Genomic DNA, 27,207 nt, shown 5'->3' with positions numbered 1-27,207 from the left:
TTGTTAATTTTTTCTTGTTGGTATATTTTTCTTCTCCCTCCATTCTTTCATTGCCATGAAGCGCTATGAGGAAGATTATGATAAAGTTGTTATGTTATTGCAATTATATTGTTCAGTAGATAAAAGAATTTAGATTTTAGGGCTTTTTTGTATTGCAAAAATAAGAGATACATTATAAATATACAATCTGAAATTTTTTGAACAGGAAATACATGCGTACTTGAAGTTACGACGGCAACTCATCCTTGAAAATTCACCGTATATATGTAAAAAAAAAACTGCTCTAACACTATAGCAAATTCCGAAGGAAACTATGGTAAATGGACCAACCTGAGGGAGGAAAATGACATTCTATACCCTAAACAGAAAAAAAGTCTTATACCCTAAAAAAATATTAATTTAAGAAAATAAATGTAAAAGAAACCATAACAATTTGAAGGGTTTACATTACCAAAAAATAATTGTTGTAATTTAAGAATGAAGTAAGCTGGTCATAACTCAAAATTCTATTTTACTTAAAATCACTGGAAGAATATTAAAAACTAATAAACATTTTATTCATTGGTTTTTAATTCATTTGTATAAAAATATGAAATAGAGGGTTATTTTAGAAGGTACGCAGAAACTTCAGAGTAGCCAAAAGAAGCCCTGTTTGTCCACAAATTCAGATTTATTGACTAGGCCATAAGCTGATACCATAAGAAGCCTGATACCCTAAATACCCTGATACCCTTATCTCAGATGAACTTATCTCAACAAATATGTTACCAATCAAATTTTTTAAGTCAATTGGTGTAAAAACCGGGGAGATACGCTAAAAAGTCTTACTGAGTGGCAATTAGTATTGAGCCGATTGTTGGACCCCAACATGCCATTTTTTAGTTATGATGTTCCATAATGGAGCTTAAGCAAAATTGGTGAACGGCCAGAAAAATTTTCTTCATTGCCCCGATTTAATAATGAAAAAAAAAAAGCCCAGGTTTTGGAACCTGATACAGTACCTAAAACATAAAAAAACTTGCAAGCATAATTTTTCTGTTGGGCCATTTTCAAGATATTCTTTGTTTTAGTTAATAGTCAAGTTGCATAGAAAGAGATTTCAGGCCCCACAAAATACTTATTTTTTTAAGTTCTTCTCTAATTTTATGTACTTTATGCGGAATGTTTGGCATCACAAAAAAGTGTCCAGCGTACACGTCTGAGAAGTTCATGTCAAACTTAAGACATGCACCCATACAATATTGCATAATTGCTATTTTTTATATATATTTCTTATATATTTTATTTTTTATATATTTTATATATTCGTATTGCATAGTTTGCAAACTTTCAGAAGGCCATTTAGAAAAGAAAAGAAAAACGTAAATATTTTCTCCCTAAAACAATAACAGAAAAAAAATTTATTGGAAATACAGTCAAACCTCGTATAAAAAATATTACAGAGATTAATGTATAAATAACTAGCTACAAAGGGTATTCTACACACTTCGACTATCAATATGTCATCTTGGCTATAAAGTCAATATATGTCATACAATAAAAAGTTTTTATCTTAAATAAATTTGATGTACACACCAATTTATACACAAACAGAAATTTTAGCAGTGTAATGAGAGGAACTTAATTGTAAAATTCAACACTTAATCTGGCATTAACCAAGGACTGATATGACATATTTTACCACAGGCCATTCTAGCCCTCGGGAAAAAGACGAATAAGTCAATTTTGTAATGCTAGTGAAACAAACATTTAAAAAAACCATGACAAGTCAAACCGTCAAAAACACCAAAGCTATTTAAAATGCAGCTTATTTTGTTAGCAAATTCGGATCATTTTTAAGTGAATTATGGCTTTTTCTATCCAGGAATTGACTCCTTGATATTTATAATACGGCATGTAAAAATCTAAAATGCCAAAAACTGACATCGTCTTTTATGGAAAACCCGGCAGAATTCTCCCTCTTAAAATTTTCGGTAAAGATCTCAAGTCTTTGGAATTCTTCAAAATTATAAACAGGAGTAAAAATTATCCGACAACCGATTATTGATTCTTAAACAAAAAGGATTCCTAGTACTTCATTTGACGCCCATTCCTTTCTTTAGCATACAATTTCACGAAAACGCATTAAAATAAAAAAAAAAAAAAATTCCAGCCAAACGATTTTGCTATTACTTTATGAATAATCACGACCTCCCAAAACCAAAGCACATTATTTAAACTTTAAACACATGACACAGAACGTGTTCTGATTTTGGGTCACCAACCAGACCTTGGTTTCACCTATGACTATACAAAACGAGAAAGAAAATAGTCAAAAATTGGAAGCAAGTCATAACATGGATATGAAGGGTTTTGTTGAAGGACGCATGACATAGTGAGTCAGTTGAGTTGGCAATGATGAGCTGTTCAATTGATAAAATTCTATTAGTTGAAGCAGATCATAAAACTTGGTTTTTCCACCGTCCAAACTAAAGCATGTAATATTGCGTGTCTGATCCATTACCTGTAAATTAAATTAGCCATTAAATAAGTTACCATGGAAAAACTAATGTCATGAGATATTTCTAGCGAATTACATGATAAGTAAGTTTACATTTCGTGGGTTCAGGAAATTAGGGGTATTTTTCTAGAGAGGGGGAAGGGTAGGTAAAAAATACGAGGTGATTTTTTATGTTATATTTTTCAGCGTAATCTTTTGAGTTGAGTATTGTCCAGCTTTCGAAGCAACTTTTATGATTGATTAACTGCGCCTGTAGCGATTCATACCTCTCGGGGTATTGGAGAACAGCGTGTCCCAAGCCAGGAAATGAAGAGTGTTGGGCGGTGGACTAATCGCCTATCTCCGTAAAAACGATGATTTCGAATCAACAATATACTACCTCGGGTCTGATTTGACTTCACAGATGACGACCACAGACCATTAACGGATACATCTTCTGACAACAAAACAACCCCTTTGCCTTGTGTTCTGGAGTGCCAGGACTATTAATGCATGTACTCAACCTGGTCGCAGACAGGGAGTAATTAAGACTTCCGATTCATATAACCTTGGAAAAAGAAGCTCTATCGGAAGCCACGTTTTCAGGTTTTGGATCTATGCATGCAGATGGATATGAAGTCTTCTTCTCTGGAAATGAGAGGAAGCATGAAGCTGGAGTCGCCCTAGCTTTAAGTGATTAAGTGAAAAATTCGATGCTCGAGTTTATGCTTGAAGAAGAAAGGTGATCTTAATGCCAAAGTTGGTTGTGATAATAGCTATGCACCAGAACTTCTAGAGACCTGCATTTAAAATAGAAGTAATGTATACGTATACATTATAGGCATGTGCGTTATTTCCATTTGTGGAGGGGGGGGGCAAATCAAGGGGGTATGGTGAAACCCATGCAAGACAGGGAAGAAATAAGATCAAGCTGGATCAAGCTTTATTGTGATAGTAATGCCAATTCTTACTATAAGAATCACCTCAAGGCCAAGCAAAAAGAAATCTACAAAGCTGTGAAGTGGTCCAATAAAAGTGACAGACGTTGTAACAGTTCGTGGTAAGGAGTAAGTCTTTTAGTGTTTTAAAAAATAGAGTTGTGATAAAGAGTCTAACTTTAGCGTAAAGAGCGAGACATTGAGGAGGGTACAGTCCCTTTCTTATATGGAATAATCTCTGTTCGTTTTAAGTTTTAATGCAGTTCCTTACTTTCAGTAAAAATTTTTTTTTTTAATTTAATCAAGGAGGCACACTTGTGCCTCTATAAAGAGGCGACCCACCACAATGTTAAGCGATTTCAGGTCCTAGAGGCCGCAGAGAGATGGCGGTGATCGCATTTTGTAGCCCAAGCTCAAACTAAGAAACGTGCAAAATTTCATCCTCCTCCGACTTTGTCTTCATGGGGTAAACTGGGCCGGAAGTTTCGACCCTCCCACCACAGCCCCCCTTTGACGTTGTCCGATTGGGCTGAAATTTAGAGGTTAAGCTTTCCTAGGGCCCGTGAGCTTATCGTTGAAATTTCAGCTCAATCCGATCACTCCTTCCCTGTTTTCAAAAAACCAAATATAGCCACTTAAAATTCATTTCTCTTTTTTTTTGTTATCCACGCCTACAGGCCAATGTTGGCAACTGATCCGGGTGAATGAGGACTCATTCGAAGCAGAATTCGACCTGTTAGGGCCTTTTGATATTTTCAGACCAAAAAAATTATCCCCCGAATTTACATTTACGAAAAACCTCGTTTTCCTATAATAGCCCATGTTAATTTTTCCCACCACAACCCCCCTTTAACGTTGTCTGATCGGCCTGAAATTTATAGGATAACTTTTCCTGGGGCCTGGAAGCTTATCCTCAAAATTTCAGCTAAATCTGATAACTCCTTCCCTGTTTTCCAAAAACCAAATATCAAGTTTTACTGGGATTTGCTTGCTTTAAAAAATAGATTCACTTTACTAAAAAACAATTATAATTATGTCTCTTTAGTCCAGCGGTCAAGACTCCTGACTGTCAGGCGGAAAACCCGGGTTCGATTCACCGTCAGAGAAAATTTTTTATATACTGAATTTACAGTTTAAAAAAGAAACTCAGTTTGTTTTTTAAATAACTCCTGACACGATCAGCAAACAGTTAGTCAAGCAATAATAAGTAATAAACTACAAAAACGTGCAGAAATTATTTGAAAAAAAACTATTTTTTCTAAAGAGTTAGAGAGGCTGAGTTACAAGGTCGAACCTTAAAACGTACAGGGATTAGGAGGCACAGTTGGGGGGCTGCCGCCCCCAAACCCCCGCTTTCGTAGCCTTTAAAAAAAAAAGTTTTTTAAACTGAAAGTAAGGAGCGACATTAAATCTTAAAACGAACAGAAATTATTCCTTATATGAAAGCGGCTGTGCCCTCCTCAACGCATCGCTATTTACTATAAAGTTTTTTTTTTTTAAAAAATGAGTTGTGACAAAGTAAAACTTTAGCGTAAAGAGCGAGGCGTTGAGGAGGGCACAGCCCCTTTCAGATACGGAATAATTTATGGTCTTTTTAAGTTTTAATGTCGCTCCTTACTTTCAGTTTAAAAAACTTTTTTTATTTAAAGGCTGCGAAAGCGGGGGTTTGGGGGCGGCAGCCCCCCAACTGTGCCTCCTAATTCCTGTACGTTTTAAGGTTCGACCTTGTAACTCAGCCTCTTTAACTCTTTAGAAAACGTAGTTTTTTTTCAAATAATTGGGGATAAAGGCAGCCGAAGCTGAGGCAGCTGCCAGTAAAGGTGATAGTAGAACAGTGTATCGCATCAAAAAGAGAACTAGTGGTGACTTTCGCAAGTCTGCAAGTGCTGTTGAAAGTTAAATGGGTAAATTATTTATGAGAAAAGAAGATATTGATAGCAGATGGAGAGATTACTTCAACGAAGTACTCAACGTTTCTCTCCCCTCCCTAGCCCAAATCCCATAGTACCTCCGTCCCGATTGCCACTCTATCAACTTGATACCAACGCTGAACCCGTAAGTCTCCTTGAAGTCAAGTCCGTACTACGAAAGCTGAAGAATGGCAAGGTTGCCGGAGTTGACGACCTACAACCTAATTTATTGAGATATAATCACGACCTTAGCGAAGCCTATTCATGAAATCTCGAATCAGATTTGAGAAACTGACAGTGTTCCCAATGACTGGAAGAAAGGTGTCATTGTTTAACTTTTTAAGAAAGGTCGTATTCAGTCAAAAATTGACGTGATCCTGAGAGAGGAGCAGCACAGTTTTCGACTGACAGATCGTTTGCTAATCTAATATTGAGTTTAAAAATACCGGTTGAAGAATTAAAGGAATGGCAGACAGATAGAATAGTATGTGTTTATTTACTTCTAAAGACTTTTGATTATGTCCATAGAGAATTACTTTCGAGAACATTACGACACTTTTGTCTCCTGGACAAGATTATTTAATGACGATGGAGACCTGACAGAATGATTCCAGGTCCTTTCCGGTGACAAGGCTGTATCCTCTCTCCTGTTCTGTTCACGATTCTTATCGAATTACACGCTTCCGGTAAGTCATTTTGTGGAGGGATTCAGTTGAATAAGAGCCACACTGTCTTTGATGGTGATTTTGCTGATGACATTGCGCTCCTTTATCGTCTTCGAGAAGACATACAGCCGAACAGCTCAGAACTCTTAAACACAGCTGCACAAGTTGGATTGTCAATCAGTACTAAAGTCATGCGCAACAACGTCAATGCAAATACAGACTGGCCATTGACTATTGGTTCCAATGAGTTAAAGGAAGTTGCAGAATTTAAGTATCTTGGAAGCATCACAAATTCTGAAGGAAGTCTGGAGCACAAATTTACCATACCTATTTCTTATGCAGGTAATAGTTTTACCAAGTTATTTATAGTCTGAAGAAAGCCCTGCATACCATCTGAAGCTCAAGCTCCAAAATAGTTATGTCTAATTTGCACAAATGTATGGATGCGAGGCTTGGGCACTTACAACAGCTTGAGAAACGTATACAAGGTTTTGAAAATAACTACCTCCAATACGTCCTGGGAATACACTGGTCATGCAGAATTATGAACGCTTTCGTATATGAAAAAAACAAAAAAACAACAAAGGAACCATCGTTGGTTCAGGAAATTCAGAGCGGTAGAGAGAGGTATTAAAGCAACACGGCACGTAACATCTGAATTCCAGATGCCAGGTGAAGCCAGGTGAGGCCTGCTCCAACTTCAAGTTCACATGGTTCGTACAGGCGATGCCAGGCTCCCCAGCGACGTATATTGCCCCCCCTGGTAATATAATACGTTGACGGCAGAAAGCGACGCTTGACCAATGCTACACAGGCGGGAACATATTTTGTGGACCTGCGGTCGAAAGCTCTTTAGAGGTGATCATTGAGAGGCACCTTTGTTGCCTTATGCACCAGCCGGCATGGAAGGAACTAAATTTAAGTCTAAATAAATAAGTCTAATTAGAGCAAAGATTGAAGGCGTATTATTTGAAACTTGGAGAAATGAAAGCTCGTATCAGTGGTTTTCCCAATGCTATGCTGAATCCAAAAAAATGTACTAATGAATAGCATTAGCAGATAATATTTGAGAACGAGCTAAAGTTCATCTACCGCTTCTCAAACGGAGCTCTCGCTATTTATATCGTCCATTTCTGTAACGCAAGCGTGACTTTAAAATCGACGATGAAGATGAATCATATAATGGCGTCAATTGGGGATCGTGGAGGGGGCATTTGCCCCCTCCACAATTTTTTGCTCCCTCTAGATTTTGAAAAATACCTACTTTTTTGGTATTTTCATTGGAAATGGCTTTTTTTATATCTTCACTGAAAATAGTTTTTTTTGGGTATTTTTAGCGAAAAAATTGCCCCCCCTCCGTAGTGTTTTAAAAAGTATGGTTTTCTCCACCCTCTACATTTCCGTCAATTGACACCACTAGGATCATCGAAAATCTTAGCTTTTAATTAACAGATACCACTATAGTGTCGCTCAGACATGATACTAAATCACAGAGGATAAGACTCTAAGTCGCGTAACAGTCTGAAACCTTCAATAACTATAATGTGTATACCGCGGAATAATATTACACGGATAAATTAATTAGTGCTGGTCAAGTAACATTCAGCGAATAAAATATTATGTAGCATCCGCCCCCGCAAATATTTTAGAAAAGTCGTTTCACCTTCAATTATCGCTTTCATTTTCCTGTAGGTCATTTAACTACAATTCCCCATAAAATATTTTAACGGTCGAATAAATCTAGAAAACAAGATACCCAAACGCCACAACCTACAACCAAAAACAGAAGAACAAAATTTCAATTTAAAGCAGTTTGAGTGTTTACTGCCGCTTAAAGAAAACTCAACTTTAACAACCGAAACTAAATTTTAATAACAGCAAGAAGAAGCTAAAATAAAATTATTTATTTCTATAAATGTAAAGGCGAGAGCTTTAATTAATCATTTTGGCATTTAAACAAGGAAGAAGCTTCAAATTTAACGCTCGAATACGTATTTCACATAGAAAGGTTACTAGTCCCGAGTTACACTAGTAAGAATAGGTAGTTAAACATAATAGGTAGTTCCGCTTACTGCATATATTTCAGACGGAATATAATCCGTAAAATCAAGAAGTCTCTCTCGAGAGGTATAAATCACGTTTGCGCTAAACACCTCCTATGTGGAACCCCTTCACTTCTTTCTCGCATTGCTCTACTTTTCCAAATGGTATTCACAAAAGGAATCGTTCCTCCTTAGTTTTCAACTGGCAGTCTTATTCCTGTTCTTAAAACTAAAAAACCCTTAAATGAATGTTCATCATACGGGCTAATAGCGGTAGCTCCAACTTTTGTAAAATTTTTGGGAAGTTGATAATGCCTGAATTGATTGATAAATGTTATATGCCACAACATCAATTTTGGTTCCAGAAAGGAATAGGGTGCGTTCATGCACTGACAGCTCTGTCGTCAGTTTTGATTGATGTTGAAAAATCGGGAGTCATTTTTTCTAGGGAGCCATGATGTCAGGTTCGATAATTCGTTAATTCACGCCCATATCCTCACTGAACTGTACAAGCGCTGGGTCAGTACTTGTATTATTCGTATTTTGTATGATATGTATACTCGTTTAATTGTCGTAGTTAATTTGCTTGACATAATGATTACAGAGATAGTCATGCCTGATAGCCGCGGAGTAAAGCAAGGTGCGCCCTTACATCCCCAGTCACGCTTAATAACTGTATTCCGGACGTACAATACCAAGCGGCTACCCCTTGTATTTTAGAAGGTATATTTGTATCTCTTATTGTTTACGCGGACAATGACTTCAACCCCAGCCAAACGGTACTGGCATTTGAGAAAAGATCTTCCATTCTGAATCGAGAATATTTCATGATAATTCTTAAGTCTAACATTGAAAAGTCAGAAGTGGTGCTATTCAACTGGAACCCAGTTCCCAAATTATATAAATTTGATCTTGATGAAGTACCTGTTGCTCCTAAACCAGAAATGAAATATCTTGACCTCCCTTGAATCGGTGATTCTCTTAAAGCAACTAGAGAGCTCCTCATCCGTCATTTCCAGCGCCTATGGTAGCTTAGTATCTAATAAACTTCGTTTTAATCATCGGCTAATAGCTAAATTGTATATTTCACATGCACTTCAAAATTTTTCGTACCTTGCAACTTTTTGGCGTAGCTTCTCGGCAATGGAACTAAAGCAACTCTGGATACGAATTTATTACCGGTATGCTAAATATCGTCTCAGCCTCCCACCCTGGCCAACTTATATACTTATATTGAACAAATAGCCCAAAAGATTAAGTAACACTCACCTTATAAAGCTAATTTACGTAATTTGAGATACTTGCATATATTAATGCGACATACATATTGCCTAGCAATATAAAACTGAAACACTATATTTTTCTTTTAATCAATTTTCTGTTATGAAATTTTGAAATCCATATGTTTCTTTTTGTATTTTGAGGCTGAAACTTTTTCTTACCTGAGTTACTTGGGCATGATGAACTCTGCCACGATATAGATAGCATAGGACGTAAATTCCAGCTTTGCTCCGACTTTCACTGACAACGAAAGTCCTAAGAAAATAATACAAAATTTAAATAAAACAGAAGAAAAAACGAAAAACAACTAGAAACTTCAATACATATAAGGTATACAATATGTTATACCCGTCTTCATTGGTGCCTATTATTAAGATAGAAAAAAAATCTTTTCAAACACTTCGTGGTAACGAACTGTAAGTAAGGAGCGACCCGACTCAACAGTAACCTAAGCTCTAAAGAATTTTGATACCAATAGATATATCAAAAGAATTGCCTTTTTTATGCTGATTTCAAATAGATAAATTTCATTAAGTTTAGTCTTGAACATCAAAGTTTATGAGCCTGAAAAATTTTTCCTGATTTTGGAAAAAAGAAAGAAACACCCCCTTAAAGTCAAGTGATCTTAGTGAAAATCCTACCATCAGATTCAGCGTATCAGAAAACCCTACTGTATAGGTTTAAAGCTCCTATTGGCAAAAATGTGGAATTTTCTATTTTTTTGCCAAAAGAAAGATCATGGATGCGTGTTTATTTGTTGTTTTTTTTTCCTTTTTTTCCCAGGGGTGATCGTATCAACCCAGTGGTCCTAGAATATTGGGAGAGGGCTCATTCAAACGGAAACTAGAAATTCTACCGCCATTTTTAAGTGACCAAAACATTGGAGGGCAACTAGGCCCCTTCCCCACCTCTTTTTTCCCAAAATCGTCCGATTTAAATTTTGAGATAGCCATTTTGTTCATCATTGTTGAAAGGCCCAATAACCATGTCTTTGGGTATTACATGACCCCCCCCCTACAGCCCCAGGAGAAAGGTCTTTAAATTACAAAATTTGCCAATTGTTTGCGCATAATATTTATTTTTGGGATTTATGCATAGATCTGTGGGTGTGTAGGGGGGGATTTTCTTCTGGGGGTTTTTCCACGGGGGAAGTTTCTATGGGGAGAGAAGTTTCCAGGGAGTGAACTTGCCAGGGGAAATTATGCACTGAGGGAATTTGCCAGAATTCTTGTACAAAATTATTTTTATGTCTTGCTTTCTCTTTTCTGTCTCACTTTTACACGTAGAGTGGTTAAGAGTAACTATACGGGGTAAATTTAAACCAGGATTGAAATGTCTAGAGGATACTTCTGTGGGGAGGAGGTTTTTTCCGTGGAGGTAGGGCCAGATTTAATGGCATTATTTAAAAACCATCAGAAATTAAATTTAAAAAAACAAGTTTTTTCATCTGAAAGTAAGGAGCAACATTAAAACTTAAAACGAACAAAAAATATTACATACATAAAGGCGGCTGCCCCCTCCTCAACATCTCGCCCTTTACGCTAAAGTTTGTATTTTCTCCCAATCCTTTAAGAATGACTCCTGAAACACAAGGTCCGTGTAATTAGAACAATAAGACGCTTTTTAAAAGTACTAAAAGACTTTAGCGTAAAGAGCGAGGTGTTGAGGAGGAGGCAACGGCCTTTATATACGTAGTAATTTCTGTTCATTTTAAGTTTTAATGTTGCTCCTTACTTTCGGTTGAAAAAACTTGTTTTTTTTTTATTTAATGGTATCAAGGGCGAACATCCTTTCGTCCTACATAATCTGTTTCTCTTACATTAACATAAGCAATCTGGTCTTTCTTTGTTGTCTTACTGGTCTTTTGCCGAACTAAAACTAAACTACCATAATGTTCCAAAAAATAATCGTTTCTTCTGGGTCCTCAAATTCTAATTAGGAGTCGTGATAGTCACTGTGATTTTATTAAGCTCAAAAGCCAAGAAAATGTATTCTATTGAAATACTTTTTTTTTGTTTTTTAGGACATAATCTGGAATCTTTCGAAGTTTTATCAAATTCAAAAAATTAGAAATTACTTTCTATTAATTGGCGTAATTAGAGGAGCAAAAAAATTATAAAACCGTGCTCATTAACAAAATTTTCAATCTGAAGATTTAAAACGTTTTCATTTCTGTACTGTCGTTATTATTGTGAATGCCATGTTATTTAAGTTTTTAATTTTCAATGCTTTGGTGAAAAATAGTACGAACTAAGGCCGCATTTAGAAGAACACTCCGGGATATAATATCTGGTATGGCAAAAGTGATAAAAAAAGGAAAACCATATCACATTTCCAGTAACTTTATGTAACATACCAATTTATTGCAATTCGTTTAAGTGTCCAACTCGGTGTATTTATAATAATAATAATAATAGTAATAAAAAACCTCCAACATTAGGGCGTATCTCTTTTTTTTTTTAATTATTACAGGCTTCACGGCTCCATCACAAATGATGATTTGCCGCTAGTCCTGGTAGTTACCTCATTTTCTAGCACTGAGGTACTTGTTATAACTTCTTTTGAACGTGTCAAGGGAAGGATTTTTCGTGATTACCTCTGTCGGCAATCTATTCCATGTGGCAACCGATCGCCGGGCGAAACTCGTTTTCAGATATTCTTGGCGGGGAGTACCCTGCTCATGGTATTCCTGACGAGCTCTACTTCGGCGAGTTGATCGCAAGGGCTTTGCTTTATCAGGAACGAGCTTCGATAGCTCCTCCGATGGAGGGTTATACAAGTACTTATAGAAAACCGACATGGAAACCACATTGAAACGTTCCTGGATCAGCTGTGGGGTTTTAGCTTTCGTGTTGCCAGAGGTTGCTGCTCTATTTTGAATATGTTGGAGTGGAGCGATGAGGCTTATTGGAGCACCAGCGAAGAGAGGACATGCATATTCCATGACAGGTCTGATGCACGAATTGAAAAGTGGCAGAATAGAATCATCGAATCATCCGTTTTGATCTAATGCTATTTTCCTATCTTAAAGAATTCTCAATATCTTTCTCAGGAATTGGTATTTATGAGTGATAAATTCCATGTTTATATTCCTAACCATGGCCAAATATATGCATGAAGTATTTTTCCAAAAAATACATATTGGTAAATAAAAAATAAACTGTCACACCCACTCTATTTTCTAAAGAGTCCTATTATAAGATCATACAAATAAATAAAAATATGAATGGCATATAGTTTGAAACAGCTTAGTTATCTAAATTAAACGTTGGAATCGGATTTTATTTATCTCACCTGATTTATTCAAAAACTTAGTTTTTAGTTTTTTTTTTCGAAAACGACCTCTGTTGACACGACAAAATTTATTTTTGGCCAGATTACAACCTATAAAGCCAATAATGCTCAGGAAGGGTTAAATCGTTGTAATATGTATTTGTAAAAAAGATATTGCCTTTTTTATTACATAAGAAATCGCTCTGTGGTGCCTCTATTTTTCATTTGAATACGTCCATATCTTGTTTTAAAAACCCTTATCTTGGGACGGAAAATTAGTTCATGACAATAAGACATGAGGATTCGACATGCAGATATTTTCATTAGTGTACAAAATGATAAAAGTTTTCAATATACAAAATTTTCCAATGCATTTATTCTGTTGAAAGACAAAAAAAGAAACATACTCAGGAGACGAATAGCTCTTTATTAAGGCAACACGACAAGGTTATATTTTACTTAATTGGCTAAAAAATGTCCTGAAAAAAAGAGGAATTTTGCAGCCTTCTGCAGAACTTTTCTTCCGTTTCACGACCCCCTTCCAGAATTTCCAGAATAAACATACCATAAAAAAGATGCCAAAGTAGTTGTCTTGTGCCGCAGTATCTTAAATTACCCAAGAAGAAAGCCTATTACCCAATATCATCCTATTTGATAATTTATTCCCTTTTCTCAATTCATGGGATCCATCAAGGTTAATCCTCAAAATTACCGATTTCGATTTAAATTAAGCGAATAATTAAGTTGCTCGCTTATCTTCAAAGAAGGATGCATAATAATTACATAATAACTGAAAATTCGTTAAGACATAAAAACTGTCAAGGTTAAGAAATGAGTTCTTTACTTAAACGTCGACGAGACCTGATGTAGTTAATAGATCGTTCGCTTCTTCCCTAGACATCCCACTGTGAAACCAGGGCTGTGTCATGTGAATACCTGCTTCACGACTAGTAGTGGCTTGTCCAATATCGATGGCTTTTGGAGATCGAGGAGTAGAGGAAGTGGGTGCACTCTGACCTAGCGCCTTTAATTGCGCCCTTTTTCGTCTTTCCTCCGCCTGTAAATTATATATGCGCTCGTGTTCTTTCAATTTTTGATTATTATTTTTTAAAAATTCTTTAACTGCATCCATTTCCCTGCAAAGAAATACAATATAATAATAGGCCTTCTTAACGAGTGCAGTACTTAGTGGTCTTGTTTTTAAGTGGAATGTGAATAAGTTAATTGAATAAGAATGATTTGCGCCAGATCCGTATCACTTATTTTAGATATTGCAAATTTTTACTGTACCTTCCCAATTTATATAGTAATACACGTTTTATTGAGAAGTATTGTGCTGCCGACATTATCCAATCGTTTGAATTGCTTAGTACTAATTTAAAAAGAAATGCCTCTGTGTCCCTAGGCCCAAACCATAATATTATCCGTGTGGTTTTGTCAGTGATTGAGGTTTAAGTTATCTTTGTTTCTGTGTATTTGGTTTTTCTTCCTTTTTAGTATACTTTACTCCGCTTGTTTTGTGTAAAAGTGGGTTATATATAAACTATTATTATTATTATTATTAGTAAAAGACAGCTTTAGATCAAAGAGGTAAAAAAGAGTTCTTTATTTTAAACATACAGGGACCATACACTTTTCCCCACTAAGATTAAAAACTCCTCAAAAATTTATAGACAAAAAAAAAATTACTGAAAAAGAAGCAGTAACAAAGTTTTATTCTTTCTTGTGCAATAAAGGTTTGAGTTATTAAAAAAGTTTCATGACCTTTAAGGATCAGAAACACATATACTATTTAAACACTAGCTGATAAAATATCAATAAAAAAAATGAAAAAAAGAAAGAAGAGAGAGGGAGAGTGAGAGAAAGAGATAGGGACAGGTTTCAGTAGTTTACAAGAAATTATTTTCATCCCTCAAACCTAGAGGTTTGAGTTATTCTCAAACCTCTAATAACTCAAACGTAGAAACCTCTAATAACTCAAACCTAGAGGTTTGAGTTATTCAGAAAGCTTCATGGCCTTTTAAGGAGCAAAAATACGCATACTATTTAATCAGTAATTCATAAAAGATAAATAATTAAAATGAGAAACAAACAAACAAAAAAGAGAGAGGGAGAGAGTGAGAGAAAGAGAGAGGGAAAGGTCGCAGTAGGTTACAAGAAATTATTCTCATCCCTCATATCTAGAGGTTTAAGTTATTCTCAAATCACTAATAACTCAAATCTAGAAACCTCTAATAAATCAAAACCTATACCGGCAAGTAATAGCCGAGAAATTAATCAGAAACTAAAATTTCATTTACAACTCTTTTGAGGATGCCAAACGAGCGGCATTCTCGAACCGACTAAGATAGGTTATTTGCACTTTACTGAAAAAATGCAAATGAATATGCATTGCCAGTTTAATATACATATACTGATATTTAGTAATCATGCTGATATTTAGTCAAAACCATGGGAAGGCACAGGAGTTTTGCGCCCAACTTATGTTAATTTCTGCTCTTTTTGAGTTTGACTCGGTTATTTAATGTAATTTCTGTTCGTCTTGGGTTCCATTTATTTATCGATGCTCGATTTATGGTATTTTCGAGCTTGGTAGATTATTTGATTTGATTTTTAGTCACTTTTGTTTAATGGAGTTCTTTACTTTTCTTTGAAAAACTTATTTTACGGAAAAAGTTTTTTTAATTAATCAATATCAAAGTCGCCCATTTCAACTATTTTAAAGGTGACAAAACATATAGGCAAAGGGCATTATGAAAAAAATTAAGCTTCTAAGTTCAAACTTATATTCAAATTTTTTAGCCAGATAACTGACGAATTTTGTGATACGGTATTTGAAGTTTTGTATGCAGTAATGCTCGATGAAAAAACTAATAATTTTGATAATTATTAATGTTAATAATAAATAGCTAATAGATACTTCAACTATTTTGCAAGGGTTTTGAAACGCCTTAGCCATTTTTTTTTTTATCAGATTTATACTTATAGTTATGAATAAAGAATAATAACAGTTTCCAGCCACCGACTTGTGAAGTTTTTACCTCATGAATAGGCTCAAATTTACTGTAAATTTAAGCTGTGATTTGAGAAAGACGGATGAAAACATTAATGTTTTCGGTCAACATTGATCGCACCGGCGGCGCACCGCCGACCTCTTACAGGCGGCGCGGTGCGCGGTTTTTGGCCCAGCCGCTGCCAGTTGTCCCTCCTGGGAGCGGTGCCGGGGGCGAGTTATGGTTTAGTAAGTTCGTTGTAATGATTAAGCTTGATTGGCTTTGGGTTTTAGAATTGCTGAGGAACTCAGCTTGTTCAGGAATGCCTCATGATTATGTATCAGAGGCTTTTTGTCTCGTGACTATCCGCTATTTGTCTTTTTCTTTTTCAAGTTGTTTTTGGTAAAATGAATTCTGTTTTCATTTTCTTTTATAGCAACTCCTGTTGTCCAACTTCCAAGCTTTGATGCAACCATTCCTCCTCAGCTTGAAACACCAATTCATAAAATCACCAAGGAATTGGCAGGTGATCTTGATTTGTTAATGGATCCATAACCTGGCGATCACGTTGCGGTATTGTTCTGTGTTGATTACCTATATAATCGAGCTTAATTTGTCTGTTTTGTAAAAATTCAGCGACTGTATACCTGATGGACTTGGGCCTTTATTATCCAACAGATATTAAAGATTTACGAGAAATGCCAAAATGCATACGTAATATACCACCTCAGGCGGAGAAAAAGAATCAGCACCACTCAACTGCAACCACTCTTCCTCAGTTTGAAACACAAATTCCTAAAATCACCAAGGAATTGGAACGTAATCATGATTTGTTAATGGATCCACAACCTGGCGATCAAGTTGCGGCATTGTTCAGTATTGATTACAATCATTTTGACCTATCGTGCTATCGTGCTGAAGTTTTTAATCGGTCTTTAATTGCTCTCAGAGCAATGGCTAATGAAGTACAAGAAGAGTTGGATTTTCGTCAACGTTTTGAAATTGAAAAACAATTATTAGGGGAGTTTTAAAGAAAGATCTTAAGCAATTAAAAGAAAAGCCAAAGACTAGAGATTTAGTTGTAGCTGCCTTTGATGAAGGAGGTCCATTTTACAGGGCTAAAATTATCGAATTCATTGACGAAGAAAATGCGCATTTGGTTTCAATAGATCATTGTCAATCCGGTTATGTAGCTATTGCAAAATTGAAGAAAATTCCTTCTTGTATTTTGAGCTACCCAACCCTACTCAGATTTGGCTCCCCTAATGTTGAACCTGATAATGAGATTCAAACATCTAATGGAGAATCGACAAAAATAGAAGATGCGACTAACAATGGTATTTATGATAACACCAGTAAGAAGACAGATCAGGAGAAGGGTAATTTGAAAGATGGGGACAGAGAGAGCCCACCGGTTGTCTTGTAAGTCCTAGCTGAAAAAGAAAAGAAAGCATTTTTCCTATGCATGATATGACTGTCACAATTGCAATTAAAAGACGAAGATAACTTAATAATTATATGCAGACGAACCTAATAAAAACATATATATTTCTTTTTTCAAATGTCACGTATGATGAAGGTATTTATATTGTTTATATTGAAACAATCTAGTTATGCAAGAATACCATTCCAAGAAACTCACTTGTCTACCTTTTCATAGTTGGTATTTCTTAGCTAACAATGTCCTATCATTCTAACGCTGATGATGGGAATTATTTGATGAATAAAAACCAATCAATTCTTTTCATCTTCTGTCATGTTAGATATCTGGAACTTATCTAAATAGCCTCAACTTACACGAAACATAAGCAAAGACCCAGGCTCAGAATTTATTCCAGTGCTGAGATTATACGAAAGTGTTCATATCAATTTCATATCAATGATTCATATCAATTTATTGATATTCTACACTATTCTGAACAAAATAGGAATCTTACAATTTGGATCGGATTTCTTAATGGGTTAAAAAGGACGATATATCGAAAAAGAATCTAGAATCTAGGAAAAAGAATTTATAATGCGTTTTTTGAAGTTTCTTTTTTTGTAAAACCCCTTCCGAAAAAATAATTTCGTAACACCCCTCCCCCCCCCCGAAAAAAATCCTGAATACGGCCCTGATTCCTCCTATACTACTTTGAGGTCAAGCTAATAACCTACTATTCTGACAAATTTAATTTACAAGTTTCATATAAACATATAAACTTAACGTTGAACTACTCATTAAGGCATTTAATTCTACCTTAATCCGTAATCATTTTATTATCTGCCTTTTAGGTCTTTACCCTCAATAAAAGAAAAATAATCTTAAGCAAATCTATCCTGTTTATTTAAATATTGATAGTTTTACTAGGACTGTGGATGGTTTCTCTCCGATCACTTTTCAATTTTTTAAAATGCGCTAGAGCTCTCAATATCCGATCGAATGAGCATCCTGTAAACTTTTACGACTACGAGGGGGCAGTCCCCCTTCTATACGATGTAAATTCTACTCATTTAGAAGTTTATTGCTTCTGTTTACTTTTACAATAAAGACGTAGATCAATTTCTACATCCCTCTCAGTTCCATATAATTAATTTGGTACTTAACTAAAGGTTCAATTATCGTTAGGATGTTTGGCTTTAAAATATACTCTTTAAGGCATCTGCCTTCCCCGCCTTGAAAATGATCCACCACCCCTTATTCATATTAGCTGATGTGCATTCACCCATCATTAAATATAATTTTTATGAAATCTGAAGCAATTTAGTTTAGTTAATTGAAATTTACAAATAAATGTTAGAAAAATTATTTTTCAATAAGAAGGGAAGCATCATCCTATGTAGACGATGCATATCTGAAAGCGCGTGGAGGTTTGGTATTTCAATTCTGGCATTTAAATGTGCTCTTTTAGGCATCGGCCCCCCCTTCTCCCCCCCCCCCCCTTTAACAAAGACCCACTGCTATTCCTTCATAATAGCTGAGGTACAATTATACATTTTTTTGTTCCTTTTATTTGTCGCAATTTTCTTTTGGCCACTCAATTTACATTGGGGAAGAATCATCTAGGAAGAAATTGTCAGGGCTGGGGAGGTTATAAGGAGTGCACTGAATACGCTTTTATTTGGACAATTGTACGATGAAAATGAGGAAGACTTCCAACGATTGCGATTAGATGATGAAGAATGCTGGTTGTCAAAAAGTGCATGTTTATCAAGAATAATTTAAAAAAAACTTTCCGAAAAATAAATTTTTTAAAGAAAAGTAAAGGCCATGTTAAACTTAAGCTCAGCAGATACAAATCATTTGAATCATTTGTTTTCATGACAAAGAAAACATTTGTCCAAAAATTGGTTTTCAGTAAAGCGCCAATGACGCAGTAGGTTTTTGACTTTTACAGTGAAAGAAGGAGGTGATACCCAAACTCTTGTTTGTGGTAATTTTTGTCGTTTCAAGCTTGATTTGCATATTCAATTTAAGTTTCACTCGTTTTAAGATTTATTTATTAATTCACACTAAGATCTATTGTATGTTTCTTTGCATTGATTGTTTACTTAATTTATGTTCGTTTTGAGTTTCTTTTTTACTTATGAAGCAAAACATTTTTTTTCATTTTAAGCTTGATTTTCATATTCAATATAAGCATTACTTGCTTTAAGATATATTGATTCGTTTATACATATTCATATTATTGCTTGCTGTATGTTTTTGCTATGATTGCTTACTTAATTCCTGCTCATTTTGGGTTTCATTTATTCTTTAATAGTAATTTCTGGTCGTTTTGAGTTTGAATTTTAAATTGTATTTGTATCTGCTGAGCTTAAGTTTAAAATAGCCTTCAGTTTTATTTTAAAAACTTATTTTTCGGAAAGTTTTTATAATTAATTTATGTTAGTTTTTTATTGCAAAAAATTTCAAGCTTTTAAAAATTCAAAATCCAACTTTAAAAAGAAAAATCAAATATTCATCAATGTATCAAAACTGATATCAAAGTAAAAATATCAAAGTGAAAAAATGGGCTTGTGTCAACCTCGGAGTTTTTATTATCGGGTGTTTGAACTATTTTTAACAAAATTGCTATCTCAAAATTTTTATCAGATGGGTTTAGGGATAAAGGGCGTGGGGGGACTAGATTAAGCTTCGGTCTCGTTTGATTCTTTAAAAGTGAACTAGAACTTTCTATTACAAATCAAATGAGTTTTCTCTGAAGTTTATACGAGTATGCCTTACATAAGAACCATATATATCCCCAGAGTATAACTTACAACGCCTATCCCTGGGCCCTGGGGGGTTGTGTCGACCCTGGAGTTTTAATATCTGATGGTTGAACTATTTTTAACAAAATGGTCACCTTAAATTTTTATAGGATGGGTTTATCCATCTGATACGCCCAAAGGTGTTGAGGACGGGAGGGCGTAGTTGCCCTCTGATCTTTTTCACTCTGAGAAAATGAACTACAACTTTTAATTTCAATTCAAATGAGCCCTCTCTGAAGTTAATACGAGCATACCTTCCATAAGAACCATATATGTATCCCGAGCAATTTTTACACTGCCGTCCCCGGCCTTGGGGGGGGGAGGGGTGTGTTTTGACACAGGGATTTTTCTTATATAATCTTTCAACTATATTTAACGAAATGTCCATACGTAAAGGTGTCTTTGTTATACGATTTTTCAACCATTTTTAACAAAATACCTCCCTTAAATTTTTATCAGATGTATTTGGGGAAAAAGGACTTTTGACTCTTAAAAAGGACACTAGTACTCTCGATTTTCAATCAAATGAGCCCCCTTTGAAGTTTCTACGACGACATCTTCTATATGGAGTGCCTCTGGGAAAAAATATATTATTGTTCAATCTTTATGGATTTTTTTGCAATGTTTTAATATTAATTATTCAATATATCTGTCATCGATCAACTGGCTTCCTCTATCAACTTTTACTAGAATACCATGGACAGTGAAACCTGATAGTTTGAATTGAATAAGCCATAGAAATATATATATAAAACTAAATAAAAATATGTCAAAATAAAAATGATTACTAAATAGAAAAAATAAAAAGTCACTAAATAAAAATATCTACGGTACATGTTTTTTTAGTTTAATTATAGTTCTATATTATTGAAGTTTTTAACCAAGGTCTCTTGAAATTTATAGCCATAAAAGAAGAATTCTTGCAGAATTACTTCTATAAATTAGTAGTAAAAAAAAAAAAAAAAAAATCTCCTACCTCTCATCTACCACTTTTCTCAGATTTTCCTCAGAACGCAATGTTTCATCTTTAAGATCTGGTCGTATACTTCCTGGTCCTGTGACAGGATCTTGCTCATACGGGTCCTAAAGATAAATGATTTGATAAAAGTAGCTGGCCATGCAAATTGAGAAATAAAATGTCACTAAGAATAAAAAGAAACGGGATGCCCCTACCTATCTGACCAGTAATGTAAAGGGGTTGCTTCCCCTAACAGCTTATCATTAGCTTTAGTGATTCATTCGTCGTGTCTAATGCAAGAAAGATTCAAAAAGTTTTTGGGTGTGAATGTTGTCTGGTGGGAAACCACAATTTCCTCCGTAATACTAGATACATTTTCAACACTTGCTAGCGATGCTAAAATCCTATTTTGCCAACCTAATAGATATTTTCTTTTCCTATTGTATGCTCTTTATTGGGAGAATGAAGATGATTATCATTTAATCCATAGAGGATTAAAACGATCTAAAAGGATATCATTATATTTTTTTTAGAGATTAAAGTGACTGTTAAGCTGACCTCTAAAGGCTAAGCTAACAGTGGGAACAAGTTTTACTGGCGCGATAAGACTCTAAAAACGTCTATAGAATTATATACTAATTCCTGATAATAAAGAAAAAGAGCCGAAGTTAAACAGCTGGAATCACCCGTAAAAGTTTGATTCCATATGTTTTACTGCACTTAATTGTACTTGCTGCGGGACCAGATGCGGATGCCTCACCCGGCATCTAGAAGACTCTATAGGCTATAGTTGACTCCCATTTGCCGCAATCTTGTGCCAGCTTTTCAGCAAACCTGAGCCAGCAGCTCTGCCACTTTCCGCCAAAATTTCGAAATCTGCCAACGGGGTCAAGGTCATTTTTAGCAGTTGTCCACCAATTCTTCAATCTGGCAAAAGAGCAGCTAGAAGCACTTGCTAGATGATGCGGTCATCTGATCTTCTCATGACACGGCCGAGCCAGCGCAGTTTTCTTGGTTTGATCATCATGGTGGTTAGCTCAATGTTACTGCAACGGTTGTGTACATCAATATTTGATATTCTATCTGAATATCGAATCCTCTGACTTTTAAGTAGACAGCAATGGTCAGAGACCTACATATCCTGAAGATGAAGCGCCTTCAATTGCCGGGTCCCCACTGCATAGAAGAGAACAGATCCAACAGCTGCTTTATACACATTTGTTTTGCTGCGCCTGGCAGGAACGTTTTAATTAACTAATATAGCTTACTTACTTGTACTTGATTCAGAAAAGCGTCATTGATCCGTCCCTGGACTCAATAATTGTTACGTTACTGAGTTCAGATTTGGCAGTCTTGGGTTTAAAGCATTGTGATTTCAAGTAAGTTTTATTTCATCAACCAAGGTGATAGATTCCTCTTTTCGGTTGAGGGCCAGCTTTGGTGCTAGAGGATTAAGTATTGCATTGTCGCTCAGTTTTTCCATCCGAGGAAAGGTTGACAATGAGGTCTTATTTATCAGAATCTCATGGGGATTGGCGTTGAATGTGCTCATACTTGCGTAGTTTTTTTTTTTTATTGTGCAGGTCCAATGGGGTTGCAAGGATGATTGAATTCTTGGAGGCAGGTGAGATCCTATTCCGAACTTCGTTCGAGCTGTTTCCAGTAGCGTCATTCAGACATAGATGGTACTTAAGTTTTCTCAGAACTTCGATTTCTTTTTTTTGTGATATAAACAGGCTAAACCAAATTTGAGGATTACAACCTTAGGAATACTGATTTTTAGTCACAACGGTTAAGTGATCTATGCCACTTTGGTAAGCTGACTATTTCTTGGGCTTTTGTCTCACTTTGAGGCGGAAGTACAATATGGTCTGTAAAAAATACATTGAGGTTGAGTTCGAGGCCGGCCTACGTGTTATTAAAACTCAGAATGGCTCAGGACATTTTGTAGAGTCAAAAGGTATGAATCAGAGGGTGTAACCCTTTCTTACACCATGCTCATTGATAAACTTTGCAGATAGCTAGCTGTTAGCCTGGAGTTAGGCAGGCGTAGCATCATAATATGCTTTCAGCCTTATTAGCTTGCTACGAACATTATCTTCAGTCGAAACCAACCAATCGCCGCACTTTAGGACTGAGTCAAATGCCATTACGAGGTCTATAATCACGCCAATTATGAGCTGCTGATGTTTTACTCGATGGAATAAAATTTCCCTAAGCGTAAATAACTGGTCAACGCACATCATTCCAGGCCAGAAACCAGCTTGGTTTGGCCTGGTTATTTTATTACGGTGAGGGCTAAACTGGCATAGAAGGATTATTGTAAAAAAATTTGACGTGATGCAGATTAGTGAAAAATATTCGAAGCAATGCAGATTAGTGAAATTCCATTTAATTTCTTTATTTGGTGGTCTCTCTCTTTCTCCCGAAAATGAACCAAGTTCATTGTGTTTCATTACTTCTTAGCGAATTGTACTTCTTTCCTGATTCAAACAAGTTCTATAGCTTCTCTACGAGGAAAGGATGTTCTTCGAGATGAATTTAAAAAACGTTTTCCCAAAAAATGGTTTTTCGAAGATAAGTAAAAAGCTAAATTAAAACATAAAACGAGAATAATTAGGTTAATGGAATAATTCTAAATTAAAATAAAAAAGAACGACCATAAATAAATAAGTAAAACCCAAAACGAACTGGAATTAAAATGAATAATCCCATCAAACATGCAGATAAGAGATGCAGCTAATAGATGAAACCTATAAAGATCAAAAACTAAAATCAGTAATCAAATCGAACTTTAGACAAACAACATCAAAGTTACCGCTCCCTAAACCTTCTAAAGGTTAAAGTGTGGTCCACGCTTTACAGAAAACGGTTCGTATTTGAGCAGTGTGTTTTTATTTGCTGTAAAAGCAACAACACAACAAAAATAAAAATTCTATCGAAAGATAGCTTTGAAATATCAAATTACACTCCCTTTTAAAAGTTCCTACAATCAGAAAGAAGTAGCTTTTGTTTTAAACATAATTTTAAAACAGACGACACTAGAACTCTTAATCTGTCATGTATGCTGGCGCAAGAAAAAATAAACTTGAAAACATGGCAGACATATTGCTCTTTACTAAGTCAACGCTATTTAATTGAACCATCTGTTCTTTACGGTATGGCTCATTCTTTTACCAGCATTACACTTTATGAATTTACTCGGTACTTGTGCATTATATGCACAAGTACCGAGTAGGTGTTTGTGTGTGTTGGGGGGTGGGGTAGCGGGGGGTATATTGTGTGTTGGGGGGCTCATTCTTTTACCAGCATTACACTTTATGAATTTACTCGGTACTTGTGCATTATATGGGCCTTTCTAAAAAGCCTTTCTAGCTTTCGTAGTACCCAGGGAAGAATAAAATTCAGCTCCCTCCTCCCGACTAAAATATAGGCAAAAAAAAAAACAAATGAAAAATTAAAAATTTGATCTGGGTGGAAATAAACCTGAATTACTTCCCCTGCTCAGATAAGAGACACGTGGTATGGTAGGGCCATGGACAGACCACCAGGTCACATGTGCCTAGCATTTTTTTTAAATGTTGATTAACGTTGTCTCCTCCCCTGCATTTGGTTGATAACTTTGGCCATCTACCCAGGAAAATGTACCTTTATATACGCTTGTTAGCGCACCATCCGGCCTACTCCCCCAGCTTCGTCGTCAACTCAAGTCTTTTGTCATTGTAAATTTGCTCTTGCTTCCATTGAGCGTCCCTCTGCCCCTAGTCTGTTTACTATATTGACCTTAAATTGTCTTTGCTCACGACCTTCGCAAAAATACGCTTGTTATTAGGATGTCTGATAAATCTATCTATTTCCTTTTTTTTTTTTTTAATTAAAGAGTGACATTAAAACTTTAAAGAACCGGTACTGTTCCGTGTATGACACGCAATTCTTTCAGTAAGTTTATTAGTATATTAATAAACAAATAATATCAAGTGTTTAATCTTGAATAATTGCTGATTGGACTAAGCCTATTCGATTCATCAGTCTAAGTTCATAGCTAATTAAGTTTATAAGTTATGGGCTAAGTTTATGCGCTAAGTAAATACTTAACTGGAAACAAGAAATCTTATTATATGATTTGTCAATCATTTTAAATCTATTGGCTTCCTCAGAATTTTCAATTGGTATCACATTTTCCCTTTTTGGGACAAAAGTTTAGTTTGGTGCAAAAAAAAGACAGAAAACGCCACTTTACTGAGATGCACTCTTTTTCCCTAAGCTAGGCATACTTAGAAGGACACTAGAACTTTTGTTTTCTATTCAGATGAGCCTTCTCTTGGTTTTCTAAGACCAGTGGTTTATTGTAATAGGCTATGGAATAAAAATGAAAACGAATGCATACTCTTATAAATTGTCTTCTCAAAAAGTCAAGAAAAATAATGCAAAATTTGGTATTATGGTAGATGAGAACTTGAAATTCCCCAATCAAGGTTCTCTGATGTGCTGAATATGATCTGTTTTTTTTTTTCATTAATCTTATATACTTAGTGACTAACGGTGAAGATGACCAGTGGATTTGCATTTATTGCAAAGAAATATACGGTCAAGGTGCAAAGCGCAGTTTTTGGGTATCGTGCAGCAATCTTGAATGTGATAAACACATGCATTACTGTTGCATACCCAAGACGCTTTCGGATAAATACCCAAAGCCATTTCTTAAATTTGTAAGGGCATCGGACACATATTTTTACCTGCCCCTTGTTTCACTATTCATAATCCTCCAAATTAAATCCACATCCCAACCAATAGCTAAAACTTTTTTCTTCCCTTTTTTTTTATTCCTCCATATTTTTACATTTTAAGATCACTGTTTATTGGCTTTGACTGAAGGTTTTCTTTTTCACTCTTTTTTTTTATACTGAATATTTCACAATAGCAGACCCAGGGGAAAGGGGGAACCATCCCCTGTGCCTTTTTTATGTTTTTCGTTCTTTTTAAATATAAATTTTTTCATTTGGTCAGTTATTAGTACCCTTGTCACATTATCCTAGCATAGAGTTGTTTAATTACATTTTAAAGTACTTTTTGCCCAAGTTTTTTTTTTATCAAAAAAATGAAAAAAGACTGGCATTAAAATTTTCTTTGCTGGTTTTGCCTACTAGATACCTTACTTTGGCTACAATCTTACAGCTTCGTGTAACTCATTTTTTTTTTTTTTTTTATATTTAGCAGAGTATTTACATTTGACGATTAATACAAAATTTTAAAAATATATTTGATGAAAAACTTGAGCAAAGAAAGAATCTGAACATTTCCCAACCATCCTCAGATTGTTTGTAAATTTATTTTCTTTTTTTCAGTAAAATTGCTCTCTTTTTTTTGTCATGAATTTTTCCATTTTCCTATCAGGAAACTTTGGATTTATTTTTACACAAATAGATTTAAAATTTACATCAACCTAAAAAATACCAGGATTAGTTTTTGTTTAATCCCTTTTCTTGTAGCGCCCACTGCAACATGTATGTGTATTTGGATTACATGTAATTTTTTGATTATAAATGGTTTATTTTTGTATGTGATCCCAAGATTTAAGTTCACAAATTACTCCCAGACAATTCAATCATTGCTGAAAATCTCCCAGGAAATGTTTTTGTAAACAATTCCGTCTGAAGAATTATCGTTTTATATTATTATCTTTTTGTTAAATTTAATTATTTTTATTTGAAAAAAACTAATTTCGGATTGCTTTTCAAATCATCTGATTACTTTTCAAATCTTTTCTTGCATCTTTTCTTGCATCTCTTCTTGCAATCTTTTTTGAATTAAACATATATGTGTATTTCGATTACATGTAAATTTCTTTTATTAAAAATGATTTATTTTTATGTGTTATCATGTTTATAATGAGATTTGACTATGTAAATATTTTATGATTGATGTATTATCCCAAGAGCTTTGTTGTGTAAAGTTGATTGCCTAGATTATGGGCTTAGATTAAGCTCAGTTCCTCAAATAGGCTACATGTTTTATCTTGGGTGAAGAAATTGAACCTCTAACCAAAACTATGTTTAGTATTGTTAATGTATTGTACAAAACTATGTTAATGTATTTTCTTGTATGATTAATTGATTATGAATAAATTTTATCTTATCTTATTTACTCAGCATATAATAAAATACTCTCTATACGTAAAGCAAAGCCATTATTAAGCTAATGCTAAGTTATTATTAGCCTCACATATCACATAAAAATTAGGCTAATCATAGATGCAGCAATAGCTGCAATCAAGCTCCAAGGCAACCTGCAATAACTGCAACATAAATTATCCCATATTTTAGGCGGGTTGCCCCCTCCTCATTACCTTGCTCTTGATGCTAACGTACTTCAGAACTTACAAAATATACTTCTTATTCTAATTAAATGACTTTAGAGTTTCAGGAGCTGTTCTTG

General features: G+C 35.0%; 2 protein-coding genes across 2 annotated transcripts in view; one reads left to right on the top strand and one right to left on the bottom strand.

The window, feature by feature from the left end:
- The window catches only part of LOC148945166 (pseudouridylate synthase 1 homolog), a 380,996-nt gene that overhangs the window by 55,238 nt on the left and 298,551 nt on the right, over positions 1–27,207 (top strand). The window lies entirely within an intron of this gene.
- Positions 1,528–27,207, bottom strand: part of LOC148945171 (uncharacterized) — an 80,372-nt gene continuing 54,692 nt past the window's right edge. Inside the window, exons 2-5 of the mRNA XM_089098565.1 lie at positions 20,791–20,897; positions 13,438–13,724; positions 9,477–9,571; positions 1,528–2,503 (exon numbers count right to left, since the gene is read on the bottom strand). Of these exons, the coding sequence (XP_088954691.1) occupies positions 2,330–2,503; positions 9,477–9,571; positions 13,438–13,724; positions 20,791–20,897 (663 nt within the window). The 3' untranslated portion in view covers positions 1,528–2,329. The remainder of the gene's footprint in view (positions 2,504–9,476; positions 9,572–13,437; positions 13,725–20,790; positions 20,898–27,207) is intronic.

The sequence above is a fragment of the Artemia sp. Qi Xiang Cuo genome, chromosome 13 (assembly GCF_049724085.1).
Source record: "Artemia sp. Qi Xiang Cuo chromosome 13, ASM4972408v1, whole genome shotgun sequence".
Taxonomy (NCBI): domain Eukaryota; kingdom Metazoa; phylum Arthropoda; class Branchiopoda; order Anostraca; family Artemiidae; genus Artemia; species Artemia sp. Qi Xiang Cuo.
This window is presented reverse-complemented; position numbering and strand designations above follow the sequence as displayed.